Here is a 14,816-nt window from a genome sequence, read left to right as displayed (position 1 = left end):
TTTTCTCTGTGTCTCTCTCTCTTTCCCTCTCTCTCTCTCATTGGCTTCGTCTCTCTTCCCTCCCGTTGTCTCTCAGATATTTCTGGTCAATTCCTGAGGAGGAGTTTACTTGTGAACCACCTCTCATCACCCGTCACACTCATAAGCTGTGGGTGCTGGAGGGCCAGAGAGCCACGCTAAAATGCCGTGCCATTGGCGACCCTGAGCCAGTAATCCACTGGGTTTCACCAGATGACCGCATCATTGCGAATTCATCCCGGACCAGCTCCTTCAGCAATGGGACCTTGGATATCTTAGTAACAGTAGCCCGGGATGACGGGGCATACACATGTATCGCAATAAATGCAGCAGGCGAAGCGACGGCCACTGTGGACCTGAAAATAATCCCTCTTCCTCACAGGGGAGGAGCAGGTGGAAACACAGGGAATAACAACGTGAACACCAAAAGCAACAGGAATGTGACCAATGGGATTTTACGGACCGATCCGGGCTCTTCGGATATCAGCACAGGGAAAAACGGAGGGATTAACAACGGCGCAGGACGTGGCGGAGAAGTGGAGGACGGGAAAAAAGGTGGAGGTGAGGACGACGAGGGCGTCACTAGCAGGGCCCCCGAAGGGGAGACGGCTGACGGAGGGAGCATGGAGGACGACGAGGGGGACGAGGAGGAAGGAAGGCTGGTTGGGGTACAAGGAGTAACATCAACTTCAGCTCAGGTCCGATGGGATTTGGGCCGTTTGTCTACAGCTTACGTTGTCTGGATGTATCAGATACAGTACAACTGCACCGCCGACGAGACACTCATCTACAGGTCTGTTCAACTTCTGTTATGTAATACACACTACTCACTATTACAAACAATTGGAAGTCAAGGTGAAATGTTAGTTTTGGAGCAGCTTAGATGTTTGCCAGAAGCTATCCGTTATCTTCTTGCAGTATCAGCTTCTCTACATGCAGCCACAAATCATTTGTCTGACTGTCAGTGTCTACCTGACTCAAAAGGTGCATATCCTGTTTTCATGCAAAACCCCTTAAATATTTATCCATTACAGCATGACACTTCAGTAGTGCAACTGTTCACCTTGTACATGGACGGGTGGATAGCTCAAGGGAAGGATGAATGGGGAGACAGATGAAGGGATAGAGGGGCGAAGGTAGTTAATAATTCATCTCCATCACTGTATGACACTAAAACCCAACAGGTGGATAGTCAGTGCATATGGATGAGAGGAGAATGAGAAGGCAAGTGGATATATGTTGAGGGAATAAAAATGGGATTTTTAGGGAGGGGATTGTTTAAAAATGTTTGACACTGTGCCTTATAACCTAAAAACATCTAGAGGCAAGTAAATACTGTTGGACTCTGAATGCAAGATATATCTACAGCAACATTTAATGCCATCCAGTAGCATGTACCAGTATTAATGGACACAGGGTCTTGATTGTTTTACATGAAAAATGATGGCTCACAAACTCTACACTTTCTGCACTGTCAAACTGTGTTAGTTGGAAAGCTAATTGCTCAAATGTAGAGAGACAAAGTATGTAAGTCTGAGATGAGTCAGTGGCTTGGACTCGAGCTACTCGAGCTACTGATATTTATATTATATTTTTGTTGAGTGTACACCAAGAACATTTAAAAAAAAAATATATATATATATATATAAAAATATTATGAATATAATAACACTTGTTTTTATAAAATAAGTAAATCTTTTTTGTGCAGAAGAAGAAGTCTTTTTATTAAGCTTGTTTTGTTTAGTGCACATGCACAATATTGTTGCACTGTACATGAATTATGCCTGCATGGATTTAAAGTTTCCACAGTATTTACAAGCACAGTCTGTTGCTACAGCCAAACGGTGGATTAAGCAGTGAGTGTAAGAAATAAGAGAAGGCGAGAGGAGGTTGGGGAGGGATTGGTATTATTTTTGTTTATTTTTTTGATTTAGCTCTGCACTGATGGAGTGATTGAATGCACATCCACCTCAGATAAGACGGTATTAAGTAGTAAGTGCTATTGAGAAGGAGTGAAGGGAGTTAACCATATGACAGCAAGAGGACACGGAAGACAGACAGCTGGAAAGATGATTGGAAATGTGAAAAACTGTGTGCAGGTATGAGCACAAGGATTGAGGTAAAGTAAGTAAGATGGCAGCCGAGGGTGAATGAAAAAAAAAAAGATTGAGAGGGAGGAGAATCTAATAGTTTGAGCGATGGATAGAGCCAGAAGGGAAGAACGGGTGAATTTTTAGGTAGGAATGGCACCTCAGAGATTTTAGGAGGGATTGAGGGAAAAGGAGAAGATGGGCTCCACACAAATCACCTTGGGAGTGATTGAGATGAAAGAAGGATGGGTGAAAGGAGAAAGAGTGACAGACAATAAGAGGAGGAAGGGAGATGGGTGGGCCCAAACGGTCCTCAAGGAAAAAGCAAGGGTGGAAAAAGGTAGGGAAGGTATTTGAATCTATCATGCTATCGTGGAAATAGAGTAAGAAAACAGAAATATATCTATGTATAGAAATCGGAAGGAGATGGTGAGAAAGTTGGGAGGAAGTGAAAAAGTGAGAAGAGAAATTTGGGATAAAAAGAAAGATTTGTGAGGAGAGAGGACTCCAAAAAAACAAAGAAAGTAATTATGTCACAAGGAAAGAAGGAAACGAAGAATTGTAGGAAGCGGTGTGGTGAAAGCCCTCAGGCAAAGCCCTGTGCTGCAGGGAAGCGGTGCGTAGATGAAAAGGCAGAGGTGAAAAGGTGTCCGATTGAAATGCCACATCAAAACAGACGAGTGCAGATTCTGCACAGTCCCATGACACAATCGTGGCAATTACACATGGAGAACTAATTACATGATTGAATTGAATGAACTGAATGAGATCTTAGCTCCCTCGCTGATCAGCTGCGTTAATTCCTCTATGGAAAATACTCTAATAATATGGCAGCTGGCTTGCTACTTATTGTTATCGAGTAAAGGTGTATTACCTCCAGATACAAACTGGGAGTTGAAACACCTTTGACAAATTCACGACAGGTATTGAACAAAAAGGTGATAAAGGTAGTATTAATTACACCTTTGTTGTATTGGATTGCATTAAATTGTATATCTTGATATATTACTTCAAATCCCAGTTGCCCTGACTGAATTTGTGTCTCGAAAACGAGAAGGTAACCTGGATAGAACGTGAGTCTCTGAGGGAGCAAACTTTAAAGGACTGATGTAAGGGTAGCATCAGTAAAGGTGAGGGCTCAGCTGTGCAGCTTGAGACAAGAAAATGCTGATAGACACAAAGAGGCTCGCACAGAAGCAAAACAGAGGCGAGATAAGTGCGAGAGAGTCCAGGCGACCGCCATCACAGGAGAGATGCTGAAATTCAGCGAGGAGGGAGTAAGCGATTTCAAGTAAACAAATCACACTGCCAACAAAACAAAGGGAGGGATACCCGTCTCAAAGGAGACATAGAGATGTAGTGGCTATCTTAAACGTGGAATTGAGATATAAACTATGAACCGACCTGGAAAAGAGAAGAAGGAGGCTGAAAGAGGAGACATGAAGTCTGAAGGGCTTTGAGGGAGGAAGCAGGGAAATCAGTCTCGGAGGACAGATAAAGAGGAAATGGAAGGGGGCAGCATTTGAAAGGAAGCATACCCACAATGCAGCCAGTATAGATTTCTATCACGCTATCAACGTGCCAGAGCTAACCGCAATATCACACCAGCTAGCTGTGAAGAGGAGTCAGCCAAAGGGAGTCTAGGCTTCTAAATTCAAAAGGGGAGAATAGACGAGTGAGATTTCATGCTTCCCTATCAGGGATTTGTGTTCATATTTTGTTGTTGTTGTTGCTGCTGTTTGTGCTTTGTCAGGTGGAGAAAAAAAACTCAAACCAACCCAGCTGAACTGAGCTGAGGAAGGGGAGGGAGAGAGACAGAAAGAGAGGAAACTCAGAGGATTTACGAATGAAAACTATCTAGGTATAGGTATATGCTGTATATGTAGATTACAGAAAAGTGGAGCACATTGTGTAGCTGCAATTTGCTGCCAGATTTAAATCATCTTTATAAAAAGGTCAGGCGCACGTTGACAACACCAGCCTCCATTTTAGTATGCAGTGTCCACATCTGATGGCTTCTGTGACAGTCCCAGGTGGGATGTTGTCCATGTGACATCCGCTGGGCACTGCTCACCCCCCCCCATAACCCTCAGCACCCCTGACACTGTCACCTGTCACCCCAGCATCCTTCCTGGAACTCTGCCACAACGTTACAGTGCCACACTTTCATTTGAACGCTAGAAAATGTCCTAGATCCTCCAAGACCCCAGCAATTGAATAACCAAGGATTTCCCAAGGCTGCTGGTTGAATGTGAGCAACTCCCAAATTGGCATGTCTTTCTTTGCTGCTACGAGTACGCAGCCTACCTGAAGGACAAAGAACAGGAGAAAGAATGTCCCTCCATGTTAATGAGGCAGCGTTTGTAAAGCGTCCTCTGTGCTACCATCTGTTCGGAAAATTCTGTGCATTTTCAGTTTTGTACAACAATTCCTCCATTACAGGAGCATGCATGAAGGCGTGGGCTGAAGAGTGCAGTTGTAGACCACCACAGATCATACTCATACACAATCCAGAATGAAGCTATTCTTTTGTTCATGTCACATCCTGTGGAAGTTAGAACCTAGAGACGGTATTGGAAATGTTTCATTGTACAATATAGACGTTGACTCCAGCCTTTGTGTGCATACTCAAACTGAGATACATTATTCAATATCGCTTATATAAGATGCAGTATTGTTGCCTTCTATTGTGCTGCTGATGGTAGATGTACGGTTTCGTTTTTGTGCTTGGAGTTTTCAATACTTTGACTCACTACATAAGGAATGCCAGTGGGGGTATTTGTATGACACTTGTATATGTCAGAGCCAAAAGTTTCTTATTAGGCTCAATACTCTTGTGTGAGTGTGTTTGTGTGTGCGTGTGTGTGTGCACGCAGGCAGGAGTATAAGGACTTTGACAATTTTCACAATTTCGCTCAAGTCACAACAGGATCAACGTTCCTGCCGGGCACTCAAAGTGCCAAGTCTGACAACGAATTTAATGGGAACAGAAATGATCACAGGGACAGAAAGAGGAGGGAGTTGGAGATAGAATCCCGCAGAGTTTAAGAAATAATGAGAATAATGAAAGTAGAGTTTTTGAAAAAGATGAAAAAAAAAGGGTCTCATGGTTAAAAAGGACAGGGTGAAAAGTTTGACAGCCATAGGAAAGGTGCATGCTGAGAGACAGATGAGAAGAGGGCTAATGAGTCACCAAAGCAGAGGGACATTAAAATAGTAAAGAAAGGGAACCGGGAAATGAGATGCATGGCAATACTCATTTGCTGCCTCTAATTACACAGAAAATTTGACACAGGGTACTGAACTGGTCTATAAATATTTAAAAAATGAGGATACCTCCAAACTACAAAGGTATATCCTTTAAACTATTTTCATCCACCGGAGATATCAAACATCCAGAGAGGCTTTCAGTTTGTGTCATGTTACATACTGCTCTTTGTACTGCACAATATGATAATGCTGCGAAGCTAATAACAGCTTCCTATTTTAGCGCAGTATAAGCTCACTAAGCAACACAAGAAATCATACAAGAAACAAGATAAGTACATCTGCTGACACAGGAATAGATAAGGATGTAAGGAGAGAAAAGACAAAGCTGGAGAGGAAGGAGAGGAAGGAAGAGCAAGGACTTAGATGGAGGGAAGAAAGAGATAGGGGAGGAACAAAATGGGGTTGAGAGTTGTACTCCAGGGGCAGATGTAATTAAGTGTTAAACCACTGTGTCAATACTTCCGTCAACTCACATTGGAGGCAGAGGAAGAAAGGGAAAGAGAAAGGGGGCAGCACTCGATACGTAATGTCAACGTATATTTTACTAGTGTCAGAGGAGGGAGGGAGGTTTTTATTATAAAATGAAGAGAAATGAGAGAGAGATGATGGAGGAAGACAAATACTTGGGGATTGGGAAGAAGAAGGAGGTCATAAAAAAAAAAGGAGTGGGAAAACAACTGAATCAGGCAACGCAGGAAAAATCAGGCCAAATGAGAGAGAAGGATAGATTAAGGAAAGCGAAAAGACAGAAGGAGGGATGAAACAAAATCCAGAGGGGAGGGATAAAATAAGAAAAAGAGATTGACAGAGAGACAGATCGAGGAAAACAGCGGAACGGATCAGACGGAATTGAGGGAGACGACAAACAAGACAGTAAATAGTCCAACAAATCAAAACCAAAAATGGAGGAAAGGCTAAACGAGCAAAAGACGTGACATTGGGGGGGTAAAAAAAAAAAAAAAAGGAAACGAGGGCAGTATAGATGTCAGCCGGAAGAGGAGATAATTGCTTTGTTGTTTCTCCTCATCTTGCCTTTTCCTCTCTCTCCTCAGTCTCTCTTGCTCTCTGTGCCCAATCTTGTCTGGTGTCAGACCACCAGACTTGGTGATGCCAATAGAGAGGAAAAAGAAGAAGTGAGGCAGGGGAAGACACGATTCTACCACTCTTCTATCTCTTGCTATCACTCTCTTTCCCTCTCTCTCTCTCTCGGGGACTAATAATTACTCGTTTCTGTGTCACCAGCTTGAACAAAGCATTCCCTCGTCTCCTTCACTCTCTCCCTGCATCTGTGTGTGTGTGTGTGCGTGCTTTTTCGGGGTTTAACCATAATTAGAAGCCCAGAGACGGACACACACACATACACTCTTGGTATGTTGGGTGTCCAAGTTATGCGCAACGCACTGAATATTCATGAACACTCATTGTCTTTACACTGAGGATTTACGTGGATCATTTCATGTGTCTGTGATGTGTACGAACAACACGCTTACAGGTACATATGACAATGGGCATGTAAATATGGTTAATAATGCATGATGCATAGTAAATTAGCATATCAAAGATGCATGTGTTTGCAAACGGGCCGGGCTCTTCCATCTATATTTCAGTGAATTTGGCTTGCCCATTTCTTTCACTGCCAGCGTGGCAAAAACAACTAGAGATGTGATTCACGATCTCATAAGAGAGAGAAGGGTGGTGAGGCGGAGGAAGGGAGTGGTGATATAGGGAGTGAGGAGGAGGGGGGGCGGTTTAAGACGAGGGTAAATGGAGAGGTGGCAGGGAGAAATGAAGAGAGGATGAGGGAGGAGCAGAGGCAGCTGGAGAGCAGTGAGGAGGAGAGTGACCTTGGATGCTAAATAATGGTACACGGTTATAGCTGTGGCTAATAGAGACATAGTACAGTGACTGTGAAAAGAAGAGAGGGTAGGAGGTCAGGTAGAGCTGTGAGAATCGCAGAAGGATTTGCAGCGAGCCGTTCTGATTGGCTGGGAAAATACAGAGGAGGTAAAAGAGACAAAGAAGTAGAGGAGATGAGCAGAGGGAGTGAACATACCTAAAAAAAATGTAAGTCAAATAATAAAAAGGTGCCGAGAAAGAGGTCAGACAGAGAATAAAACACACTGTAGATTTAGGTGATGGGACAAAAAGGATGGATGATTTGAAAGCGACAAAAAGGGCACAGGATATGAAGAGATAAGAGCTGAGGAGTGATCAGCGAAAAAGAAGAAAATCTGTTCATAAAAAGGAAGGATGGAAAAAGAATGAGGATAGATTGAGGGAGGGAGGATCGAAAAGAGATCTGCAAGGATGGAGGATGGAGTGCATAGAGGAAAGGATATTGAATAGCAATGGACGGATTAGAAAAATGATTCAAGGACTCACTTAAGGTTCGCACACTGTATGCGTGTGACTCATGGTCGCACAATGCAAGACCAACTGAATAGTTTAATGTCCCAGTTTATCATACATACTGTGCGAAAAGCATTCAGTTGTTTTGTTAATCCACCCATTGTATATATACACAAATTTGGTGCAGTATAATTCATAATGTAACCATATATCAGGAAGTACAACGAGAATCAGCACAAACATTGCCGGTATAAGACTGGCAGTACAGTTTCTTATTCAGCACTGAATCCAATAAAAGCATGCAACAGTATATTGGCAATATTAATCAAACTGAAGCACTGAGGGACATGGGGAAAGGGATATGAGAAACCAGTAGGCGTTAACATGCCAGTGAATCAAAGCAAGAGAAAACCCATTTAAATCTAACCTTTGTGACAGAGAATCAAACCCCTCGCCCGAGTACACAGCTCCCCACAGTGATGGTCAAATCTCTCTGCCTCGTGGGTTCCATCAATTCACATGAAGGCTCTGGTTGGACTGACACCACTGTAATATTTCTCAGGGCTTTTTATAAGCCTATAATATGACCAAGGCTTTTTATTCAGAAACAGAGGCAGCAGTAGGTAGCGTTATGAGTGCTGCTTCTTGCATATTTCATGTGGGGAATCTGATTGAGCGCCACATTGTCTTTACTAGTGGACTTTATGGGGGCAATATTCACAATCCCCCAGTGTGGCTGATTGCCCGAGACAGGCTCTTATTTCAGGTTTTCAGTCCTGTATGCGGGTTCATAATCATAATGATTTTGGTTTGATTTAGATTATTACAATGCCTTACTCTGCACTGTAGAAATATGAAAAGAACTTACTCCAAACTCTAATTTTGTTCCATTTTATCCCAGTTTCAGTTACTGCTCTGAAGTTGCCTTGCAGTGCAGTCGGTGTCCATCACACCTTGAAGAATAAAAGTTCTGAATGAAGACATTAGTTGAAGGACACGTTCAACTATTTTAAGAGTAATAATGAATCAGGGCAGAAAATTTGAATCAGGCACCAGCCAAATACTGGTAAAATATGCAAGAGGCTCGTCGATTTGTTTCTTCCACAAGGAAAAAAACAATGCTAATCTAATGAGTGGCTGGTAAATCACTAGTCATTTGGCAGTTGGACAAAAAAGAAAATAATTTTGCACCTTAGATACGAACATTTAGGGCAAATGGGCTCAGCTTTACACTCTTCTTCGACCATTTAAATGCCGTTGTCTTGTCTGCTGTGTGGTTTAATTTTGTAGCCTTGCTTGGAATCTGCTGTGATGATAGAGTTTGCTGTTAAAAAGAGCCTGCTAATATTCTGGGAAATTAATCCACAAAAGTTGACTGAGTGTTAAACGTGTGTACTGAATGAAGAGATGTTTTCAGTCGAAGCACTGCACTGTTAAGCCAAATAATGAGTCTTTGCCATGGTAACACACACCTGGTCCCTAAGTCGCTCCAGTGCAGAGAGTTAATTGGTGGATTTGTGACAGTGTTGGGAAGCAATCTATAGCAACCTAATGACTGAGTGAGGCAGATTTTAATGAGAATGCCCCATGTGTCCGTTTACATTATATTTGGACTTGGAATGTCAGACTCAAAAATCATACTGAGCTTCTGCTGCAAATTAGGAGTTTTTCTGTCAGTGCTTGCATTTCAAACCACTTCAGGAGATTTGCTTAGGTGGCATAACAGAGTTTGCAAAACACTGCCCTATGCAAAAGTCACTTAATCTTAAATCATACCTATGCAATAGCATTTGTTCCGAAAATCACATTTTTGTTCACTTTTAAGACAAGTCACCGAGAATGAGTGATCAATACTCGACATACATGGGTCTGCCCGCTGGCTTGCCTAGAGTAGGTGCCCTCTTGTGTTTCTCAGCTAATTTAGCACTATTTAAGATGCAATGATACAATGTATTTAACATTGATAGAAATATGTCTGAGCAAATGTCAATCAGACTGATCTCATTTGTAAAACTTGCTTAAGTAACTGCAGCTAAATTACACCCTATTCAACCAAAGAAAAACAAGAAAGCTAAGTTGTTGCCATCCTTCTTGGTTCTCTTTATTTTGAATGCATATTAAACAGACTAAGGTTAGAGGCCTTCTGCATTGGCTCCCCCGGTGTCTGAGTCACACTAGATGGCATTTATAGGATGTAGCTCAAGTCTGAAGGGAGCTGGAATGGTTAGCAACAGACGACACAAATAAGGCCTTTGATGCAGCGGGAAAGGGGGGAGAGGCAGGAAAAAAACAGAATGCAGGGGAGCACTGACAAAATATTCATAGTAAAACAAAAAATACACAACCACAAACTTGCCCACACAACAGGGTAGGACAGCAGAGGGCAAAGTCATCACAGTCTCCCACACACTTTACCCGAGCGTGTCACACTGATATAAAACTACAGATTTTTACTATGTCATAAATCCAAACATATACATGAATACAAACAGAGAAGTACATACAACTTATGTAACGGCTGTGCCCCTCCATTCTCGCCACCACCTCTCTTCATTGTTTCCACCCCTCTTTCAGTCTCTCCATTGTTCACCTCTCCCCTGTTTGTTAGTTCTAATGGGTGTTCGAACACTTTAAATGAGGACACATTCAAAGCACTTCTCTCTTTATTATCCCACGCAGGCACTCACCTATTACAGACGCACGCATTCGCAGTCAAAATACAACAATACACACACCCTCGCTTGTGATGACAATACAGTGACACATTTATTTCCCATGAACTCTAAATCACAACCACAAAATGTCCCAGCTTTACTGTAATCCTAGCCCTGACCGCTCAACCTAAAATGGCCTCTTTTATAAATGTGAGGTCCCACAAAATGGCTTGACGTTTGCTTCTCGCAGGGATTCAAGTACGAGCATACACACACACACACATCCCTGCACTCCAAATGAGCAAACAGAGTTCTCTTTTCATGTTCCCTGGGCGCGCTCTCCATCAATAGCCTCATTTTCCCTCTCTCCCCCCACTGCAGTATCCACTCCTGCGCTGTTTCTAGCCACCCTTTCTCCCCTCCTTTCCTATGCTTCTTTTCTAGTATTCGACTCTCTCTCCTAAGTTCCACAATAGTCAGAATATTCATGCTGGGCTTAGAGTTGCTGCAGATACTTTATGTCTGACAACACATCCTGTACGCAGTATGTAACTGACGTCTACTTTTTCTCTTCCCTCTTCAGAATCCTGCCATCGACCACTGACCGTTTCCTGTTGAAGAACTTGGTTTCCGGCGTGGACTATAACCTGTGTGTATTGGCCATTTTCGACGACAGCATCACATCATTAGCGGCAACAAAAGTCCTGGGCTGTGCTACGTTCTCCACCAAGGATGTTTACCCAGCATGCCGCTCTCTCCAAGCCCATTTCCTGGGCGGGACACTCACCATATTGGTTGGCGGTGTGGTTGTCGTCACCCTACTCGTGTTCACTGTGGCGCTCATGGTTCGCCACCGTGTCTGCAATCATGGTGACCACATGATATGTCACAACAGCAACACTGAGGCAGGAGGCGGAGCCTGCTGTCAGGGTGGAGGTGGAGGGAATGGAGACAAAGGGGGAAACAGCAGCGGGTGCTACCAATCAAATGGTTCTGGGGACATGATGATGGTGGTCCTGCCCAATGGTCTGCCTTCAAAGAGAGGAGGAGACAAGGAGAGGGACAATGGGAAGGACAAGGACAAGGAGAAGGAAGCGGCTGATTCTGCATCTTCTCTCCCTCCAAAACTCCCGCCAAAGCCCAGACCCAAGCCTAAAGTTAACCTGGAGCAGTTTCTATCCGCTGGGGGAGTAGTTTCCACAACGACAGGGGCAGGGGGTGAGATGGCGTTGGTGGTGAGGCAAAGGAAGCTAGAGAAGGCGCCACCATACAGCCTTGACAGTGACAGAACTCCCCTCTACTACTCCCCTTCCCCTCCATCCACCCTGCCCCGTCAGTCACACTCCAGGGAGCGGCCAAAACCCCGTCTGGAGCGAGAACTGACCAATCGCGCCAGTTTCTCTCTGGCTGCACCCCTGAGAGACTCAGAGCTGTTGGACTGGAGAATCACTCCCCGCAGGGACAAATGGAACTCCTCACAGGCTTACCAGAGCCCGGTGTCCCCTCTAAGCCCTGCTTGCGGGATCGTTAGCAAACGGCGGCACTCGCTGGATATGGGCTCCTCCGTTGCCCTAGCGACTGATGCTGCGGCGACTGTTGCCAAGCGCTATGGTGCTGTCAGTTACGCCAAGCGGCTGAGCGTGATCTGGACAAGGCGGAGCCAGTCACTTCATGGAATGCTGGTGCAGTGCGCCTCGACGACAAGCACAACATCTTCGACGGCCAGCGATGAGGCTGAAAATGCCGGGGGCTTTGGGGCGCGCTGCGAGTTCCAACGGGGGTACATCCACGCTTATAACACCACCAACTCCAACTCTAACACTGGGGTAACTGCTGGGAAAGCAAGCGGTGTAAAAGACAAGGGGAGGGAAAAGGGGAAGGAAGGACGGAGTGCTGAAGAACTGGAGGAAAGTGTTGTGTAGGGGGTTTTGGACCAGAACAAAAAAAAAAATTATGGATAAAGGGTTCTGTGAGGGGACAGTCTAAATGGGATCTTGATTTTAAGGAGAGCAAAGAGGTGGAGTCAGAGGAGAAATTGTGGCTGCAGGAAAGTGAAGATGAAGTGATTGCAGATGAGGAAGGGAAGGTTGCGAGTTCAGAGGAAGAGAGAGTAAAATTGACTCCAGTCTCACTCCTTGATTTGCCCTGGGAGAAGTCAAGGAAAATGGAGAGGAGTGGGGAAAATGTACCTGGAAGGGAGGAAGAAAGATTTCAAAGAGGCTCTTTACAGCTGACCAGAAGAGTGATGGGCGGAAAAATAAGGGAGGGGAGAGAGATGTGACAGGGAAAGTGGGTGCGTGAAAGAAACTTAATGGATGACAGTTTTAACGTGGTCTTTAAAAACTGGAAGCTGAAAAAATGGAGTGATACAAGACAAAAGAAAGTAGTAACACAAAAACAAAACTGAAGACAAAGAGTGACAGTTGTGAGAACAGAGAAAGTGAATGATATATAGTCGCTGAGGGACAGACGTAATCAAATGGGAAAACATCAATAGAGCAACAGAACAAAGGATATACGGCAGAGCGAGATGGCGTGAGCTCAGCGTGGATCTCAGTAAAGCCTATACACTAATAGAACCAGACTACTGCTAACACTTTCTCAACAACTCTCCAGGGCCTCAGCCCTCACAGCACCACAAGGGTTTACACTGGATCAAAAACAACAGAACCGGTAATACAAAAATACTACAGAGAAAAAAAAAAGAAAAAAAAAAAAAGGATGACAGTCCTGCTTTGTTATCTTGTTTTTTTGACTGCAACACTGGCGGCCATTTTGCAACACAATGAATGTGACTTTTATGTGTCCTCTGTGGGTGGACAATGATTTTGGCTTGCCATGCTTGCGGATTATGGGAACATAAATACAGAGCCGAGTGCATTGGACATGATCAATCGATATGGGCTGGAAAGAGCGAGTGGAGCAGAGACATTATTAAAACAAAGACGTTGGGATTACAATGAAGTCGATATGGATTACAAAATGGTGGAGACAAGGGTGTATGATGGTGCATTTCTGAAAGACCAGATTGTATTGGATGTCTGATTATAACGGACCAAACTCATGAATAATGCTAATGGATGCATAAGTGTGCATGCACTGATGGGTCAGGGTTAAGATGTGTGGATGTGAGCCCCTGTATGTTTGTGTGCGCACATGTATATGAATGTTTGTGAGGGGCAATCCAGCCACCCGGACTCCATTTGTGTCTCATAAAGGTTTATCGCTTTCTGGACATGCCATTAACGAAATGCATCAAAACATTTAAGATTAGCTGTGGTCTGAAGTTCCACCTCACGCCGAGTAAATCAAGACTGAAATGTTTACATTTTCACCAACCACAATAAATCACCGTTTGATGATCAGAAAGCGGCAAACCTTTACAGAGGAATCAAAACTTCAAATTAATTTTGTGTGTCTTCAGACTCCGTTGTGCCACCGTGAATGTTTTCAGAAAGGAAGTAGTTAAAAAAAAAGGCAGTGGAAGCAACTGATGGAGTCTTTAATGGAAGACTTTGTAAAACTTATAATGGGACGACTGATCCACTGGCACAGACCACCGAGACTCTTAAAAACTATCAAGAAGAAAAAAATAAAGAGAAAACTTGAAAGTATATATATATAGTATATATATAAAATGATGTTACTTGTCGCACCATGTGTTTCTGTTTTTCAAAGTTTTCTGGGGAATGATGTTAGGATCAAATACAAAATATAAAATGTGATTTTTTGTTTTAGACAAAAAATCTTCATGATTAGAACAGAAAAATGTTGATTATAACTAGGCAGAAAAACAAAGCTCAAAACTGATATGGAAAAAGCACACACAGCACAAAAAACACACAAACTGGTAAGCACACACCCCAAAAGACACACACGAACAGATGCCTATAAAAACAGTACAAAACATTAATAATGACTTTTAACAATTACTGTTGTTTCTTTTCTGTTTTGATTTCATTTTTGCCAAAGTCAATATTGTTCTCTGGACTTGATATAAATAAAAATTACATGTATGAAACAGAAACAGACTCATTAACAGAAGGGAGTAAGTTGTGTGTCATGTTTGTATGTATGTGTGAAGAGAACATTTGTTTGTGCCAATGCAGTTTAGCACATCACCGAGTGCATAAACCCGATTCTAACACAATTAATTGCTGTTCAAATTAGCAGTCTATTCATAATTCGGGGAGAGAAATGTGAGGATCACTCAGTCCCTTAAATGTTTTGAACTGAAGGCAAACTTGTGAGCCAGAGACGCTTTATTGAATGTCTTTGTGGCAAAATGAAGTTGTTTACTTGTCAGTCGGTGATGTTGATTAGAAGGTAAAGGTGAACTAATCCTTTTTGGGATAATTAAAAACAACATACAAGGCAGAGAAAAGGTGGGGTGTGAAAAAGCGCATAAACAGAGGAAAAGAGGGAGATCAATAGA

At 43.2% G+C, this 14,816-nt stretch overlaps 2 protein-coding genes across 5 annotated transcripts in view; one reads left to right on the top strand and one right to left on the bottom strand.

Annotated features, from left to right (window-relative positions):
* LOC104937697 (leucine-rich repeat and fibronectin type-III domain-containing protein 4) overlaps nucleotides 1–14,404 on the top strand; it is a 35,564-nt gene extending 21,160 nt beyond the window's left edge. Inside the window, exons 6-7 of the mRNA XM_019255627.2 lie at nucleotides 77–811; nucleotides 10,965–14,404. Coding sequence (XP_019111172.1) covers nucleotides 77–811; nucleotides 10,965–12,303 — 2,074 coding nt within the window. The 3' untranslated portion in view covers nucleotides 12,304–14,404. The remainder of the gene's footprint in view (nucleotides 1–76; nucleotides 812–10,964) is intronic.
* pcxb (pyruvate carboxylase b) overlaps nucleotides 1–14,816 on the bottom strand; it is a 263,642-nt gene that overhangs the window by 98,921 nt on the left and 149,905 nt on the right. The window lies entirely within an intron of this gene.

Source organism: Larimichthys crocea, chromosome III (genome assembly GCF_000972845.2).
Source record: "Larimichthys crocea isolate SSNF chromosome III, L_crocea_2.0, whole genome shotgun sequence".
Lineage (NCBI taxonomy): Eukaryota > Metazoa > Chordata > Actinopteri > Sciaenidae > Larimichthys > Larimichthys crocea.
This window is presented reverse-complemented; position numbering and strand designations above follow the sequence as displayed.